This window comes from Galeopterus variegatus, unplaced genomic scaffold, assembly GCF_000696425.1.
Source record: "Galeopterus variegatus unplaced genomic scaffold, G_variegatus-3.0.2 Scaffold2723, whole genome shotgun sequence".
NCBI classification, from domain to species: domain Eukaryota; kingdom Metazoa; phylum Chordata; class Mammalia; order Dermoptera; family Cynocephalidae; genus Galeopterus; species Galeopterus variegatus.
Genome location: NW_007728834.1, coordinates 129085 through 143797, shown reverse-complemented (window position 1 = coordinate 143797; position 14713 = coordinate 129085). Strand labels below are relative to the sequence as shown.

Sequence of the window (14713 nt, the reverse complement as noted above, 5' to 3'; positions counted from 1 at the left end):
AAAAAAAAAAAAAAAAGGGAAAAAAAAAAAAAAAAAAAAAAAAAAAACCTGTTCCAATCTAGGAAATATCCCACTCAAATGATATATTCCATGGTGAAGGTCTTTGAGAGTTTTATATTATTTATACTTATTTTTTAAAAACTGGAAATAAGTTCATAACACAGAAGATTAAAATCAAGTGAGCATAAATCTCAATAAAGCAATATTACTTACCTAAAAGGCAATAAAACTTAACTTTTTGAATGTTAGTATAAGTGAGATAAATCCTGTAGATTATACATAATGAGAGATCATTGTGGGGAAAAGTATTCAGTGAAAACTTAATAAGGGAGGTAGATAGTAAAAAAAGAATAGAGAGCCAAGGGTGATTTAAACAGTTATGGGAAAAATAAAAATACAGAAAAGTACAGTTTAGAGAGTTTACATTAGAAGTCAAAGAAAATTTTAAGTTGAAGCAGGCTTACATAAAGCCCCAGAATACTGGGGAGACATGAGGAGCTACTGGAAATTATTTAAAATAGTAAAACAAAATGTTTTGAGAAGATTAAATTTGACTAAGCATTACAATCACTGAACAAGAAAGAAAGAAGCCAGGAGTCTTTTTCCATAATTTACCAAATGTAAAATTATGATGAAATATAGGCTATAATGTTATTCAGAATGGAAGTGGGGTAGATTCAGTAACCAATCCAGGTAAAAGCAAAAAGTACAATTAAGAGTCAAGGATATACATATGGATAGGATGTTTCTTAGCTCTATCCACTAACAGGACTTAGAAGTCCTGCAGCAATGACCACACCTAATATCATTTAGTTCTTGCTTCTAAATATAGAGAAATGGATGACTCCAGGAATTGGGACATGGAGAGTTCTTACACTGGGGCATTCTATACTAGAAAGTAAAGAAGTGCTCAAAAAATTATAGGGCTATTTCAAAAGAACAAAGAGAGAAGTTTGAAGGGGATTTCACTGGCTAATGTGGGACAATTTGATTATCAAAATGAAAACAAACAGCACTGAATCACAACCTACTGAGTAAAGCAGACAACTGGGGTCCACATTATAGTATCTAAGCAAATAAATATACAAGAAAAATGGAACACCAAATAATAAGTGTGGAGAAATAGAGAGTTAGAAAAAAACATATCAATTTGCTGTCCTCAAAATCAAAATTAATTCTGGCAAGAACAATCAAGTGGAAAGGGGAGAGGCAGTGTGATGAAGTGCGGGCTATTCCCAGAGTCTAAAGGGGTCTTCCCATAAATTGCCCGTTAGTAGCAATAATAAAAAAATAAATTCTATAGTAGAGAAGCCAGACAATGCCCTGACCTCATGAATAAAATTAACCTCAACAACTAAAAGAAACTAGATGTCATATGACTATGAACTTGATTCTGACAAGTACACATCACTTACCTATACAGCATTCTGGCCAGAATGCATAATCCCAATTTAATCAGAGACAATATCAGACAAACCCAAATTGAGAACATTCTATAAATTAACTGGCTAGTATCCTTCAAATGACAATTCATGTTAAGGCGAATAAAGACTGAGAAACTTCCATATTAAAGAAGACTAAAGAGACAAAAACAAAACACAAAAGAAAACGTAATATGTGACACTAACTTGGAGCAAGAAAAATGCTATAAAGAGCCTCACTGGAACAAGTGACAAAATTGGAATCTGGAGTACAGATTTTAGTATTTTATCAATGTTAAAACTTCTGAATTAGTTATATAATAAATTATCCTTACTCTTAGGAAATATACCCTGAAATATTAAGAGACTGAAGTATGTAACCTATTCTAGTGATTCCAAAATAGTTAAGTTAAATGTTTATACAACTGGCCTTCCATTTCCATGGGTTCTATGAATTCAAGCAACCAAAGATCTAAAATAATTGGAAAATCAAAATAAAAAATAATAATACAACAATAAAAAATAGCACAAATAAAAAATAATACAATGTAACTACGTAACATTTACATTATATTAGGTATTATACGTAATCTAGAGCCAATTTAAAGTACTTGGGAGGATGTGCATAGATTATATGAAAATACTATGCCATTTTATATCAAGGTTTTTAGCATCTGTAGATTTCAGTATACACCAGCAGGGAGTGGGGAAATGAACGCAGGGGAGGTAGGTGTGTGCATGTGTAGGTGCCCGCATCCGGAAACCAGTCCCCCACTGATACCAAGGGACAACTGCATTTAAGTATATGTGTGTATGTATGTATATTGCACATATATAAAAAGTCAGACACAACTGAATTACTGATTCTGAATTGTTTGATTTCAGGTAAGGTGTGCCTGAGATTGAAGGAAGCAAGCCAGCAGCAATACTTGGGAGACAATGACTAGATTGTAGCTTTATACACCAGGGTTGAAAATACAGATTTTTTAAGTCATCTAAATATATAACTTAGAGTAACAAGAACCAATGAATTCAAGGAAAAGTGTGTGTGTACACCAGCAAGAAAATACAGCAAAACCGACACACTTACCGCCAATGTTTCTCAACTCTTCGGCTAAGGGCAATTTTTTCTCCTACTTCTGTGCACACAGGATTAGTAAGAACTATTTTGCCCAAATCAGCCTTGACTGCAGTAACTCTTCCTCCTGTAGAGAGGGATCCTATGTTCACCATAAGCACTTCATTCTTAGATAGCTTTTGTACCTACGAAAATAAATACAGAAAAAACTCAAGTTAAAAAGTTCTTTCCAAAATAAAGTGTGAATTTACCAAATACTGCTAGAAATAAATACTTTATGGAAGGAAACTTTATACTTATGAAGGAAAAAACGAAAGTTCTGCACAAGTTTCATTATAATGGAATTTGGTCTTCTATATATATCCTACAGTTGTCAAAACAAAAGGTTTAGGGGTGGTCAGTTAGCTTAAAGCATGGTGATGATAAACCAAGGTCCAGGGACTGATCCCTGTACCAGTCAGCCAGCAAACACCAAACAAACAAAAACCCAGCAAACAACAACAAAACATTTATTTGGCATTTAACAAATTTACACAAGTCCACCTCTATAGTAAGGTAGTAAGTATAACACTGACCAGACAATCTCTTAAAATGGAGCTGAAAATTCCTTTCATGTACTCTAGCCATTGTAACATAGCACAATGCATTATCTTTTCTACGTTTAGATGTGTTTAGATACACAAATACTACTGTTATGATTTTGCCTCACTATTCAGCATAGTAACACGCTATAAAGTCTTGTAGCATAGGAGTCACAGGCTACATCATATAGCCTAGGTGTGTAGTAGGCTCCACCTAAATGGTTTATGTAAGTACACTCTATGTTGTTCGTACAATGAAATGACCTAATTCTTGTATCCTCCTCACTAGGAGATGCATAACTACAGTTAAGTGGGTCCTAGAAGCCTAATTCCACTCATGTGTCCTAAATTAAATTTTCTGAGCCTCTATCACCTAAGTAATATATTAGCTGCTATTTTTATTGCTTTGTTCACACTTATGGCCTAATGTCCAAGTTCAATCAAAGTAAGTCGTCATGTTTCATTAAAAGTTGGACAGTAAAAAAATATTTATTAAAAGAACTCAGGAAAAAATGACAAATATCAATTTTACAAGCATATGACTCACATTCAACAATTTTTCTATGTTACGGTTCCATAATTTAACTGTTCCCTACAATGCAAAGGGCTTTCTGACTATACTTCTACACAATTTCTAGTACTATAATGTGAAGAATACATTCATTTTAAGATTACATAAATGACAGAAAGATTAATTTTAAGCACCAAGTCAACCATTAGTGAGACCCAAATAAGTGTAGAATGGAATTTGACGGAGGTAATTAAGTAGAAAGGTGACTTACTCTGTGTTATTACTATAAAAAGCATACTATTAAAATGGTAATGTAGAATTCTACAGGTGATCTTTAGTTACTTGTTTCTCTTCCCACGATTAGCATATCTTGGAGATATTTTCATCAAAAATATATTAACTACCTTATTTTTTTTTTAAATGGCAAGTTTTCCTATTGCTGTTTTTTAAAAAAACAACTGCAGTGAAACTGCTGAGATAGAGCATTTGCACATTAAAAAGTATGGTAATTACCGCCAGTGATCTATAAAATGTTACAAACTCATACTTTCTCTAGTTTATAAGTGTTAATTTCACTGTACTCTGGCAAGCTGGGAGTTGGTATTCTTTCCATTTTTGCCAACTGAATCTTACTGAGTCTTCTGTTAAAGTCACATGTACATTAGAAAAAATCTTTATGATAAGTGACAAACACACTTTCTCATTTAAAAAAATTTTTTGACTTGATTATAGTTGATTATCATATAGAAAATTCCAGTTTATTCACCTTTCATTTTTTTTTTGTAATTCCATTTTAACTATGAGAAGTAAACACAAAACTAGTTGTACCATCATGTGTTCTCTGTTTGTGAAATAGGAATTACAAAAAGCATTTACCTTTGCTGCTTTTTTGTCTCCTTCTGTCCGTACACCTAGAAGCCGTCTAAGTAGAAAATAAGAAATTTCCAGTTCTGTGAAGATATCAGGTAAAGCTCCAACTGCACCAAGCATCTGTCCCACCATTCTGTCAGCTCGGCACAATGTTGGGTCAATTTTTGTTCCAACTCCTAGTATAAAACAAAACATACATATTCCAACATTTCTTAAAATGCCTGCAAAGCTAGGGCTGGCTGGTTAACTCAGCTGGTTAGAGCTCTGTGCTGATAACATCAAGATACTGGGTTTGACTCCTGTACCAACCAGCCACTCCTCCCTCCCCCGAAAAAAGCCTGCAAAGCTAAACGATCTTAACAGTTAAATTTTGCTAATACCATATGATAGCTACATAATCAAATCCCATACAAATCTCTACTTTATCTAAAAAACAAGAGAATTGGAAACAAGTTTGCTGAAAATTTAAGAACAGTCTCTACTTAAATTATAAATAAAAGGCAAATAATACATGACCAATCAAGATAAATTTTATCTAGTAAAAGATATTCAGTCTTTTTTTTTTTTTTTAGACACAGGGTCATGGGCTGGTCAATTAGCTCAGTTGGTTAAAGCACAGTGCTGATAACATCAAGATCGAGGGTCTGGATACCCTTACTGGCCAGCTGCCCTCACAACCGGAAAAAAAAATTTTTTAAAAAAAGGAAATACAACAGAGACAGGATCTTGCTCAGGCTGGGGTGCAGTAGCTATACATATGGGCAATCCCCCTACTGATGAACATGGGACTTTTGGCATGCTCCAAGTCCACCCCTCCTTAGGTAACCTGGTGGTCCCCCACACCTGGGAGGTCACCATACTGATGCTGAACTTGGTGCAGACATCACACTGGCATAAGTCTTAGGATCAAGAAATCCCCCAGCCCCAGCCTCCTGAGTAGCTGGAACAATAAAGACTGAAAACATAAAAAGTTCATAAAAATTGATTTGCAGAAATAATATTGATAATGTTTTTGGTAAATATAAAGGGTTGTCATTACATTATTCCACTTGTATGTTTGTACATTTCAGTAATAAAAAGTTACATTAAAAAATTCCCAGAATTCTCATGCTTACAAAATAAAAATAAACCAGCCACAATCACATACAGTAACTCTTAATTATGGGAAGGTGAAGAAATTAAAAATATATATAGCAAGGAGAGGACAGCAAAATGGCAGAGTAATAGCCTCCAAAAAACTCTCTTCACCATTAAAAGTAATGAGAAAATTGACAAAAATGTCAGAATGAAACTCTGGAATTTAATGAAAGGCTTGAGGCAATCTGAGGATGAGTGTAACTTAAGAAAAATGTCCAAATCTAAGTAAGAAGCAGAGAGTTTTGTGACATTTTAATGTGTCTTAGTCCCATCTCTGTTCACCAACTCTTAGGTAGACTGACAACTAACAATCTACATTTGTGGTAAAAACTGGCAACCTGGCAGTCACTGGAGGGAGAAGACCAGGGCTGGAGCTCTCTTAGGGTCTCATACCCAGAAAATTATCATTTAACCTCTCTGGTGTTTCCAAAGACAAACTCTTTTTCAGCCAATATTTTCTTCTTTAATCCAAAAGTAAAAGAAAATAGGGCCCCTCTCACAAAATCTCGCCTTGCCTGGGTAATACACCAAATAGAAAATACACTGAATATGAAAGAACTAGAAAATACATCAATTACTTCAGCAATTCCTACAAAATGGAAGTTAACTTTCAGTGTCAGCCCCAGTGTAAATTCAACCTTATATGAAACACGTGATATTTCTGCATAACTTCATATTTGTAAAATTTACACTTTAAGGAATCAAAAACTGTACAGCTAAGCGTATACTAAAATCATGTAACTCTGTTATTCTTTTCTTTTTTTTTTTTCTTTTTTTTTTGTCTTTTGTCTTTTTCCGTGTCCGGCAACAGATCGCAACCCTCAGTGTTGCCCCCGTACTGGACCGGGGACCGGCAACGGGACTACAACCCTCGGTGCTGCTCCCGCGCCTCGCTCAGCCAGTGAGCGGGAACTGGTCTGTATGTGGGATCCGAACCCTCGGGTGGGAGCACCGCCGCACTTCCCAAGCGGCGCACTTATCCAGTGCGCCACCGGGCCGGCCCTAACTCTGTTATTCTTGAAAAGTTATATTAAACATAAAACCAAGTTTTCTTTTTAATGTTTTTAAAATAGGTCATCTTTATTCCTAGTTTCATAAAACTGTAAATATAAGCAATCTGTACATCTTTTTTTTAAATTTATTTTATTTATTGAATCAAAGTCAGTTATACATATTTTGGGGGTTGAACATGGAGATATGTTGATCAAATCAATATTACTAGCATATATATATATATATATATTTTTTTTTTTTTTTTTTTGTCTTTTTTGTCTTTTTCCGTGTCCGGCAATGGATCGCAACCCTCAGTGTCGCCCCCGCACCGGACCGGGGACCGGCAACCCCTGGTGTCGCTCCCGCGCCTCACTCAGCCAGTGAGCGGGAACCGGTCTGTATGTGGGATCCGAACCCTCGGGCGGGAGCGCCGCCACGCTTCCCAAGCGGCGCACTATCCAGTGCGCCACTGGGCCGGCCCGCTAGCATATATATTTTTACAAATCATAATTATTCTTTATGCCCCTTGTCCAATCTCTCCCCCTCTCCCATTTCATCCCCATGCCCCCTCTAGTTACCCTAGATTTCTCACCTTCTGAAAGAATAATGGTTACTCTGTTAATTTGTTGCCTAGATGATCTGTCCAGTGCTGAGAGATGTGATCAGGTTCCCCAATATTATCATAGAGTAAGTACTTCTTCTGTCACTCTGGAATGGGCTTTGTAGAGACATGCTTTCCTTTTCTTTGTCTCTGCTGGTAACTCTCCTTGTGTGAATGCACTGCAGTGGTTGGCGGACCATCTGAGTGGTGACTGTGGTGTCTAGTTGCTTTCGCAGCAGCCATGGTTACTTGTGGAGGTGCTGTTTTTGGTATGCTCTTTGGCACTGGTGGTATGCCTGGTTGTGGGGTGTTTCTGGTCCCCTTCTACATGCCTCTGATCCCTGGGTGAGACCCAAAGAGCTGGCTCAATGTGCCTGGTTGGGGGAGAGGAGTCCAGTCCCCTTCTCCATACCCCAGGTCCCTGGGTGAGCTCCGAGGCACTGGCATGTTGTGCCAGGTTGTAGGAGGGCAGTCCAGTTCCCTTCTCCATGCTCAGGTCCCCAGGCTGGCCCCAAGGTGCTGGCCCAGTTTGCCTGGAAGTGGGAGTGGGATCCAGTCCCTGGATCCAAGCCTCCAGTTCCCAGGCAGGAGCCAAGGTGCAGGTGGTGTGCATGGGCTGGAACTACTTTTTTTGTCCTTTGCTTCTAACAGGGGGGAACTTCCTGTGGGAACCAGTACTTGAGCTCTGTGGTTTAGCTAAATTGCTGTTTTGCTGCTGTTTCCCTAGGGAAAAAGCCTTCCCTAGGGAAAGGGAAGTGCAGCTCAGGGTTTAATGGTTGATCTTATAGGTACTTCTGGCTCTCCAGAGACCCGATGGATCTGTGTTCTGTAGAATCTCTGATTTGGCTCTGAGTTTTTCATTAAACTGCACCCCATGCAATTCTGCATTCCTGACCATTCTCCTCTGAGTGGTCCCGTGCTGACTGGGAAGCAGGTCGGCTGTCCTTGCTGTGTCCCACTGTTCTCCTGGTGGGCCCATCTCCCCCACTGCCCATGCTCCAAACACTTCCCATGGGACAGGCCCTGCACAGGTCCCTTGCAATGACTCACTCGTCTCTGAATGGCTCCCCTTTTTACAGTTGTCTGTGGCTCCTCGCTCCTGCGTGGGCCCATGGGATCCCTATTAGTGGTCTTGCTGTCCTCAGGGCCACCAAGGCCCTCTTCTCTCCTGCTGCCTCCAAGTACCTCCATCTGAAGGGCACAGCTGCAGCTTCTGCCGGCTCCTGCACCATGCGCTCAGCAGTTCCAGCCTCAAAGCAGCCTGAGCCCAAAATGCTCAGAGCAGCCTTTTCTTTCTCTCATCATAGTTTTCCTACCTTCACGAACTTCATAGGTCTCTCCTCCTCTTCCCCTGAGCTCCAGTGGCCCCAACTTGGCTGATGTTACATTTTTATACTTGTAAATTGGTTGATTTGTGGGAGAGAGTGACGCTGGGGACTGTCTATTCCACCATCTTGACTGGAACCCCAAAAGGTATTCTTTATGCATAAATATATTATTTTACAAACATGTAAAATCAAGAACTTAACCACATGTACATTTACCCATCCCACTGCTCTATACTAAATTAAAATATCAGATTACGGACATAACCTCTTGGATAATCCATTTTACACAGAAAGTAACATGAAGAGCCACAAATAAAAGCTTTTGGTTGAGAGTAAAATCCTTACCAATAAGACCCCCTGGGGCAGCATACTGAAGATCATTGTGTTCAGCAAAAAGTGATACAATTTTGGAAAAGATTGGCTTACACATGAGTTTTCCATCACTATCTTTGGAAACAATACCAGGTCTGACTTCTATCTCCTGGCCCACCTGAAACATATAAATGGAGTAATTGAAGTATCTGGGACAACACAATGAAAATTTAAATGTAAATGGTCCTAACAAGTAGACTGGTAAACTGAAACAGCATTCCTTCTTCTACAAGCGTACTTCAAAAAGATCATGGAAAGACTACTTTATCTTTCCACTCTATTTTTTTCAGGAACTTTCTAAAGTACCCTCGTATATGCAAAATCAATTTCAAACATTACTATAAAAGGAATAAAAATCAAAACATAGAAGAGATTTCGGGGCTGGCCCGGTGGCACACTGCTACAGTGCGCCGCTTGGGAAGTGCGGCGGCGCTCCCAACGAGGGTTCGGATCCCACATACAGACCGGTTCCCGCTCACTGGCTGAGCAAGGTGTGGGCGCGGCGCCAAGGGTTGCGATCCCGTTGCCGGTCCCGGTCCGGTACGGGTGCGACACTGAGGGTTGCGATCCGTTGCCGGACACGAAAAAAGACAAAAAGGAGAAAAAAAAAAAAGAAAAACATAGAAGAGATTTCTAAAGCTAACTTAAGTAATTATCTATAAGAAACCTATGATTTAGACATAAGACATATTTAAAAGACACAATAGTAAGCAAAACATTTTTAAATTTTTAAAATTAACTATTCTTTTTTGTGTCTGGTCATTACAGACATCTGAACCTTTGACCTTGAGGTTACAAGACCATGCTCTAAATGAGCTAAGTTAATTTTAAAATTTTTCTTTAAAAACTTAACTTTTAGGGCTGGCCCGGTGGCGCACTAGAGAGTGCGCCACTTGGGAGTGTGGCGGCGCTCCCGCCAAGGGTTCGGATCCCATCTGGAGACCGGTTCCTGCTCACTGGCTGAGCGTGGTGCGGGCGCAACACCGAGGGTTGCGATCCCGTTACCGGTCAGTAAAAAAGACAAAAAGGAAAAAAAAAAAAAAACCCTTAACTTTTAGATTTGATTTTACCACATTTTTTTCCTGGTTAAAAAAAATACAAAAGTTTAAAATTCAGTTTACCTTCAAAACTCCTTTTAAAATACTACCACCAGCTACACCTCCTTTGAGATCATCAACCTCATAGCCAGGTTTGTTAACATCAAAGGACCTAATAACTGGCAAGGAAAAACGGAAGAAAGAAAACTATAAAGCTTATCTTGCTATTTTAATTACAAGAAATAGTTTTTCACATTATCTTCTCTATGAGAGTAGCTATTTCAGGTTTACAGTGTAGACTTGCTTTTGTGAGAAATATATTATTCCAATACTTACTTTAGTCTTTTTATTTATAGTGTGAAAAACAAAAATAACCTGATAGATAAGTGACACATTATTGTTTATCTGTCCTATCGAGCCTTAAGGTTGTGCATCCTTAATGTAAAAACTCCAAATCCAAATGTTCCAAAATCTGAAACACTTTGAACATTGACATGATGCTCAAAGGAAATGTTCTTTGGAGCAGTTTGGATTTTGGATTAGGAATGGTCAACTGATATGTATTTTGCAAACATTCCACACCTGAAAAAATCCAAAATCTGAAACACTTCTAGTCCCAAGCATTTTCAATAAGGTATAACATTCAACCTATACTATATTACTCAACACTGTACATATATATATCAACATTTGAAAGGATGACTGTTCTGCACTGAACTATGTTTCCTCTAAATTTATACATTGAACCCCTAACCTCCAGTACCTCAGAATGTGACTGTATTAGGAGATAGCATATTTATAGAAGTGATTAAGCTACAATAAACAGAAGCCATCACAATAAGCCCTAATCCAACCTGCTGGGGTCCTTATAAAAAGAGAAAATACAGACATGCTAAGAAATAGCAGGCATGCAGGCCCACATTTTAAAAAAACCAAAAAACAACATAGTGAGAAGGTGGACATCTGCAAGCTGGAGGAAGGAGCCTGAGAAGAAACAAAATCTGCTAACATTTTGATGTTGGATTTACGGCCTCCAGAACTGTGAGAAAATAAATTTTTGTTGTTTTAACCACCAGTCTGTGTTCTTTTGTTATGACAGCCTTGGTAGAGACAATCCTACTCCCATTTAAAGAAAACTGTGCATATATATCTGTGCGTATAGAATTACTTGAATTCAAAGAGATGTGGAAATATACAGTTTGCTTCAGTGATGGGGACTAAATTTTTTCTTCACACACATCTATATTATATGACTTCTGGAATAAAATTTAGTTTTTAAACTACAAAGTAATCCTAGGTCTATGTAATCTGTGCTTAGGAGAGGAGAATAGTTATCCTTAACAAAGGGTGTGCTCCATAATCATTCAACAGAACATTCCCACAAAACACAAAGGAGGCTTGAATAAAGGCCCCCAAAGCCTGAAATGTTTGTTTTGGAAAAGCTCCAACATCTCCCTGAATAAACCACAAAATAATCAAATCAGACCAATATCAATACTTTAAATTTAAAATAAGGTAAAACAAACATGAAAATTATCATTAATGGTAAACTGAAATCATTTGCACAGAAACTCTAAGATCCTGTTACTCATTAAAACATTATCTTTCGGGCCAGCCCGTGGCTCACTTGGGAGAGCGTGATGCTGACAACACCAATGCCACGAGTTCGGATCCCATATAGGGATGGCCGGTTCACTCACTTGGGAGAACGTGGTGCTGACAACACCAAGTCAAGGGTTAAGATCCCCTTACTGGTCATCTTTAAAAAAAAAAAAAAATTATCTCTATAAAGGATACTACATTATTCCAATCTTGATCACATAACACAGCATATACTTAGCACAAAAAAGTTAACAGTTACTGTTTTATTCAGGACTCTGTCCTTCATCCAGTAATGCAATCTAAGTAAATGGCCAAAATAGTCTTAGAATTAATCCATCATAACTTATTAATTTTAATTTCACCCCACCTTAGTCCAAAATGGAAGGTTGCTTTTAAATTTCATAAACCCATTCTCTTTTTAAATTTCAAAAAAAGCATAGGAAATTTAAAATTTCTTATCACTTCTGCACAAAGTACTTTAAAGGGGAATCAACAATGCAGAAAGATCAAGTCAACAGTTAAAGGCCAAAACATAATGCATCTTACCAATAAGTCGGGGTTCTGAAGTAAAGTCTCTTGGAGGTACTGGAATTTTCTTTACTATATACTCACAGACAAATTCAATATTGTATTTCAGTTGAGCAGAAATTGGAATAACAGGAGCTCCTTCTGCTACAGTACCTATATGACAAAATTCAGCAAGAACAAAATTCATCAGTTTTATAAAAATTGTTCTGAACATCTGTTACACAAGACAGCTATTAAGATTACTAAAATAGATATCCAAACATCTCCATACATATGGGAGCAATAGATGGAAAATAATCATTCTGTTTAGAAAGATCACAATATTGTTTGTTTTCCGATCTGAAAATATATACTATTTCCTGTAAGAGAAAATATATTAAGTTACTTTAATATCTATATTTAGAGGATAAAACCGATTACAGAAATAAATATAGCACTACCAGAAAAGAAACTCTGCTAGTTGAAAAAACTCCCAGGAAGAGGTTATAACCAAATATATGTCAAGATAAAATTACAGACTCTTTGCTTATCAAAGTCTACTGGCACATATAAAATTTACTCCTTATTAATTAAATGTCAAATCAGCCGGTCAATGGAACGGACCAAATGCAATGAAGCTCTTTTTTTTTTTTCTTTTTTGTCTTTTTTCGTGACCGGCAACGGATCGCAACCCTCAGTGTCGCGCCCGTACCGGACCAGGACAGGCAACGGGATCGCAACCCTCAGTGTTGCTCCCGCACCTCACTCAGCCAGTGAGCGGCTGGTCTGTATATGGGATCCGAACCCTCGGCGTGAGCGCCGCTGCGCTCGCAAGCGGCGCACTGTAGCAGTGCGCCGCCGGGCCAGCCCCACAATGAAGCTCTTATAAATATAACTTCTTTATCACACAGAAGGGTTCACAGTCAGCCTTTCTAATAAGTAACATGGACAAGAAATCAAATGTCAAAAGGAAAAGAAAGAAAGGAAGAAAACAAAATGTATCATGTTTTCCCCAAAGGAAAACAATATGTTGTTAGAGAAAGGTACAGTACAAAAGATTAAAGAAATCAGTATTGGTTCCAGTTTTAGAAATGGATAGTCAATGAGAAGAAAGTGTCAAAATAATCAGAAAGCATAATAACAAATAAAAATGCTTTCATTCACTATACTATGAATGGAAAGGTTTTCTTTAATTTGATTATAATGTTTCCTGTATACAACTTAACTTCTAGCTAGAATTTACTTTTAGTGCATCAAATTCAGAAACTGACTTCACACCTTATATCACATGGCTAATTCAAAAAAAGGTGTTTAACAGGGCCTACAACCATAAATCACTGTTTTAGGCATTCAATTATATTAAAACATCTGGATCAAATGCCTCTCAAAGCGATTCATACATTTCTTACATATTATGGGTTCTCACCTTGTACAAATGCAAGGATCTGTTCATACTGTTCTTTAGCCTGACTTTCTTTTACCAAATCAATTTTATTTTGCAGAATCAAAATATGTTTCAGTTTCATAATTTCTATGGCAGCAAGGTGTTCAGAAGTCTGAGGCTGAGGACAAGATTCATTACCAGCTAAATTGATGATAAAAAATTAAAGAAACAACAAACATGAGTAGTAAAAATAAGTTAGCACCTAATAAAGAGATCTTCAGATCACTACTCAAGGCAAATTCCTGGACACCACTGTCAAATATTTTTGTGTACCCTGTTTAAATTCCATGCCTGATTCCTTGGATCTTCATTGTTGTTTATAACTCCCTTTCCTGGTACTAAAAACAACCATGGACTCAACAAGTGTGTCTTCTCAGGATCTATCCATTGATCAGGGGTAACATATACCTCTGGCTCTACCCAGTGTTTGGGATATTTTCACCCAGTCTAGCTCCTCAAGACCAGAAGAGTTAAGAGTAAGTCACTTAATGCAGTCTATGAATTAGAACTATCCAAGCCTACTGGAGCAGACAACCACCAAGATGTCCCTAATGATCACCATTTTGTAGTATTTACACCTTTGTGAAATTTCTCCCTTTAAATGTGGAACAGGCCTAATAACTTCTAACCAAGTGATGGGATGCCACTTTTCAAATTAGGTTACAACGACTCTGGATCTCTCAAAACAGAACCAGTCACGTAATAAGGACACTGAGGCAACTTATGGATAGGTTCACAAAAAGAGAAACCAAGGCCCAAGTGAACTTAAAAGCAAATTCTCCAGCTCCAGACAAGTCTTGAGGTAATGTTACCCCTGCTGGCCTTCTAAAAGACCTTAAGACAGAGACACCAAACCTCCTGAGCCACAGAAACTATGCATAAATATTTGAGGTTGCAAGCCACTAAGTTCTGAGGTACTCTTTTATATAGCATCATGAAGCAAACATAGTTATTCATCACCAAAAGGGGAAGTTTCTTCAAACATAACCAATAATGTATTTGGAAAAAACGTGTTTTGTTTAGTACACCAAAGATTATCTTCCCCAAGTTATGATGTTCATTTGTTTTATGCTACACCCGTGTACCATGCTTTTTTTTTTTTTTTTGTCTTTTGTCCTTTTTTCCGTGTCCGGCAACGGATCGCAACCCTCAGTGTTGCCCCCGTACCGGACCGGGGACCAGCAACGGGATCGCAAGCCTCGGTGTTGCTCCTGCCCCTCCCTCCGCCAGT

General features: G+C 37.9%; 1 protein-coding gene across 1 annotated transcript in view; it reads right to left on the bottom strand.

Annotated features, from left to right (window-relative positions):
• Positions 1-14713, bottom strand: part of LOC103598731 (eukaryotic translation initiation factor 2 subunit 3-like) — a 24783-nt gene that overhangs the window by 5559 nt on the left and 4511 nt on the right. The window contains exons 6-11 of the mRNA XM_008582781.1: positions 13465-13623; positions 12078-12212; positions 10014-10108; positions 8866-9010; positions 4468-4637; positions 2512-2684 (exon numbers count right to left, since the gene is read on the bottom strand). Coding sequence (XP_008581003.1) covers positions 2512-2684; positions 4468-4637; positions 8866-9010; positions 10014-10108; positions 12078-12212; positions 13465-13623 — 877 coding nt within the window. The remainder of the gene's footprint in view (positions 1-2511; positions 2685-4467; positions 4638-8865; positions 9011-10013; positions 10109-12077; positions 12213-13464; positions 13624-14713) is intronic.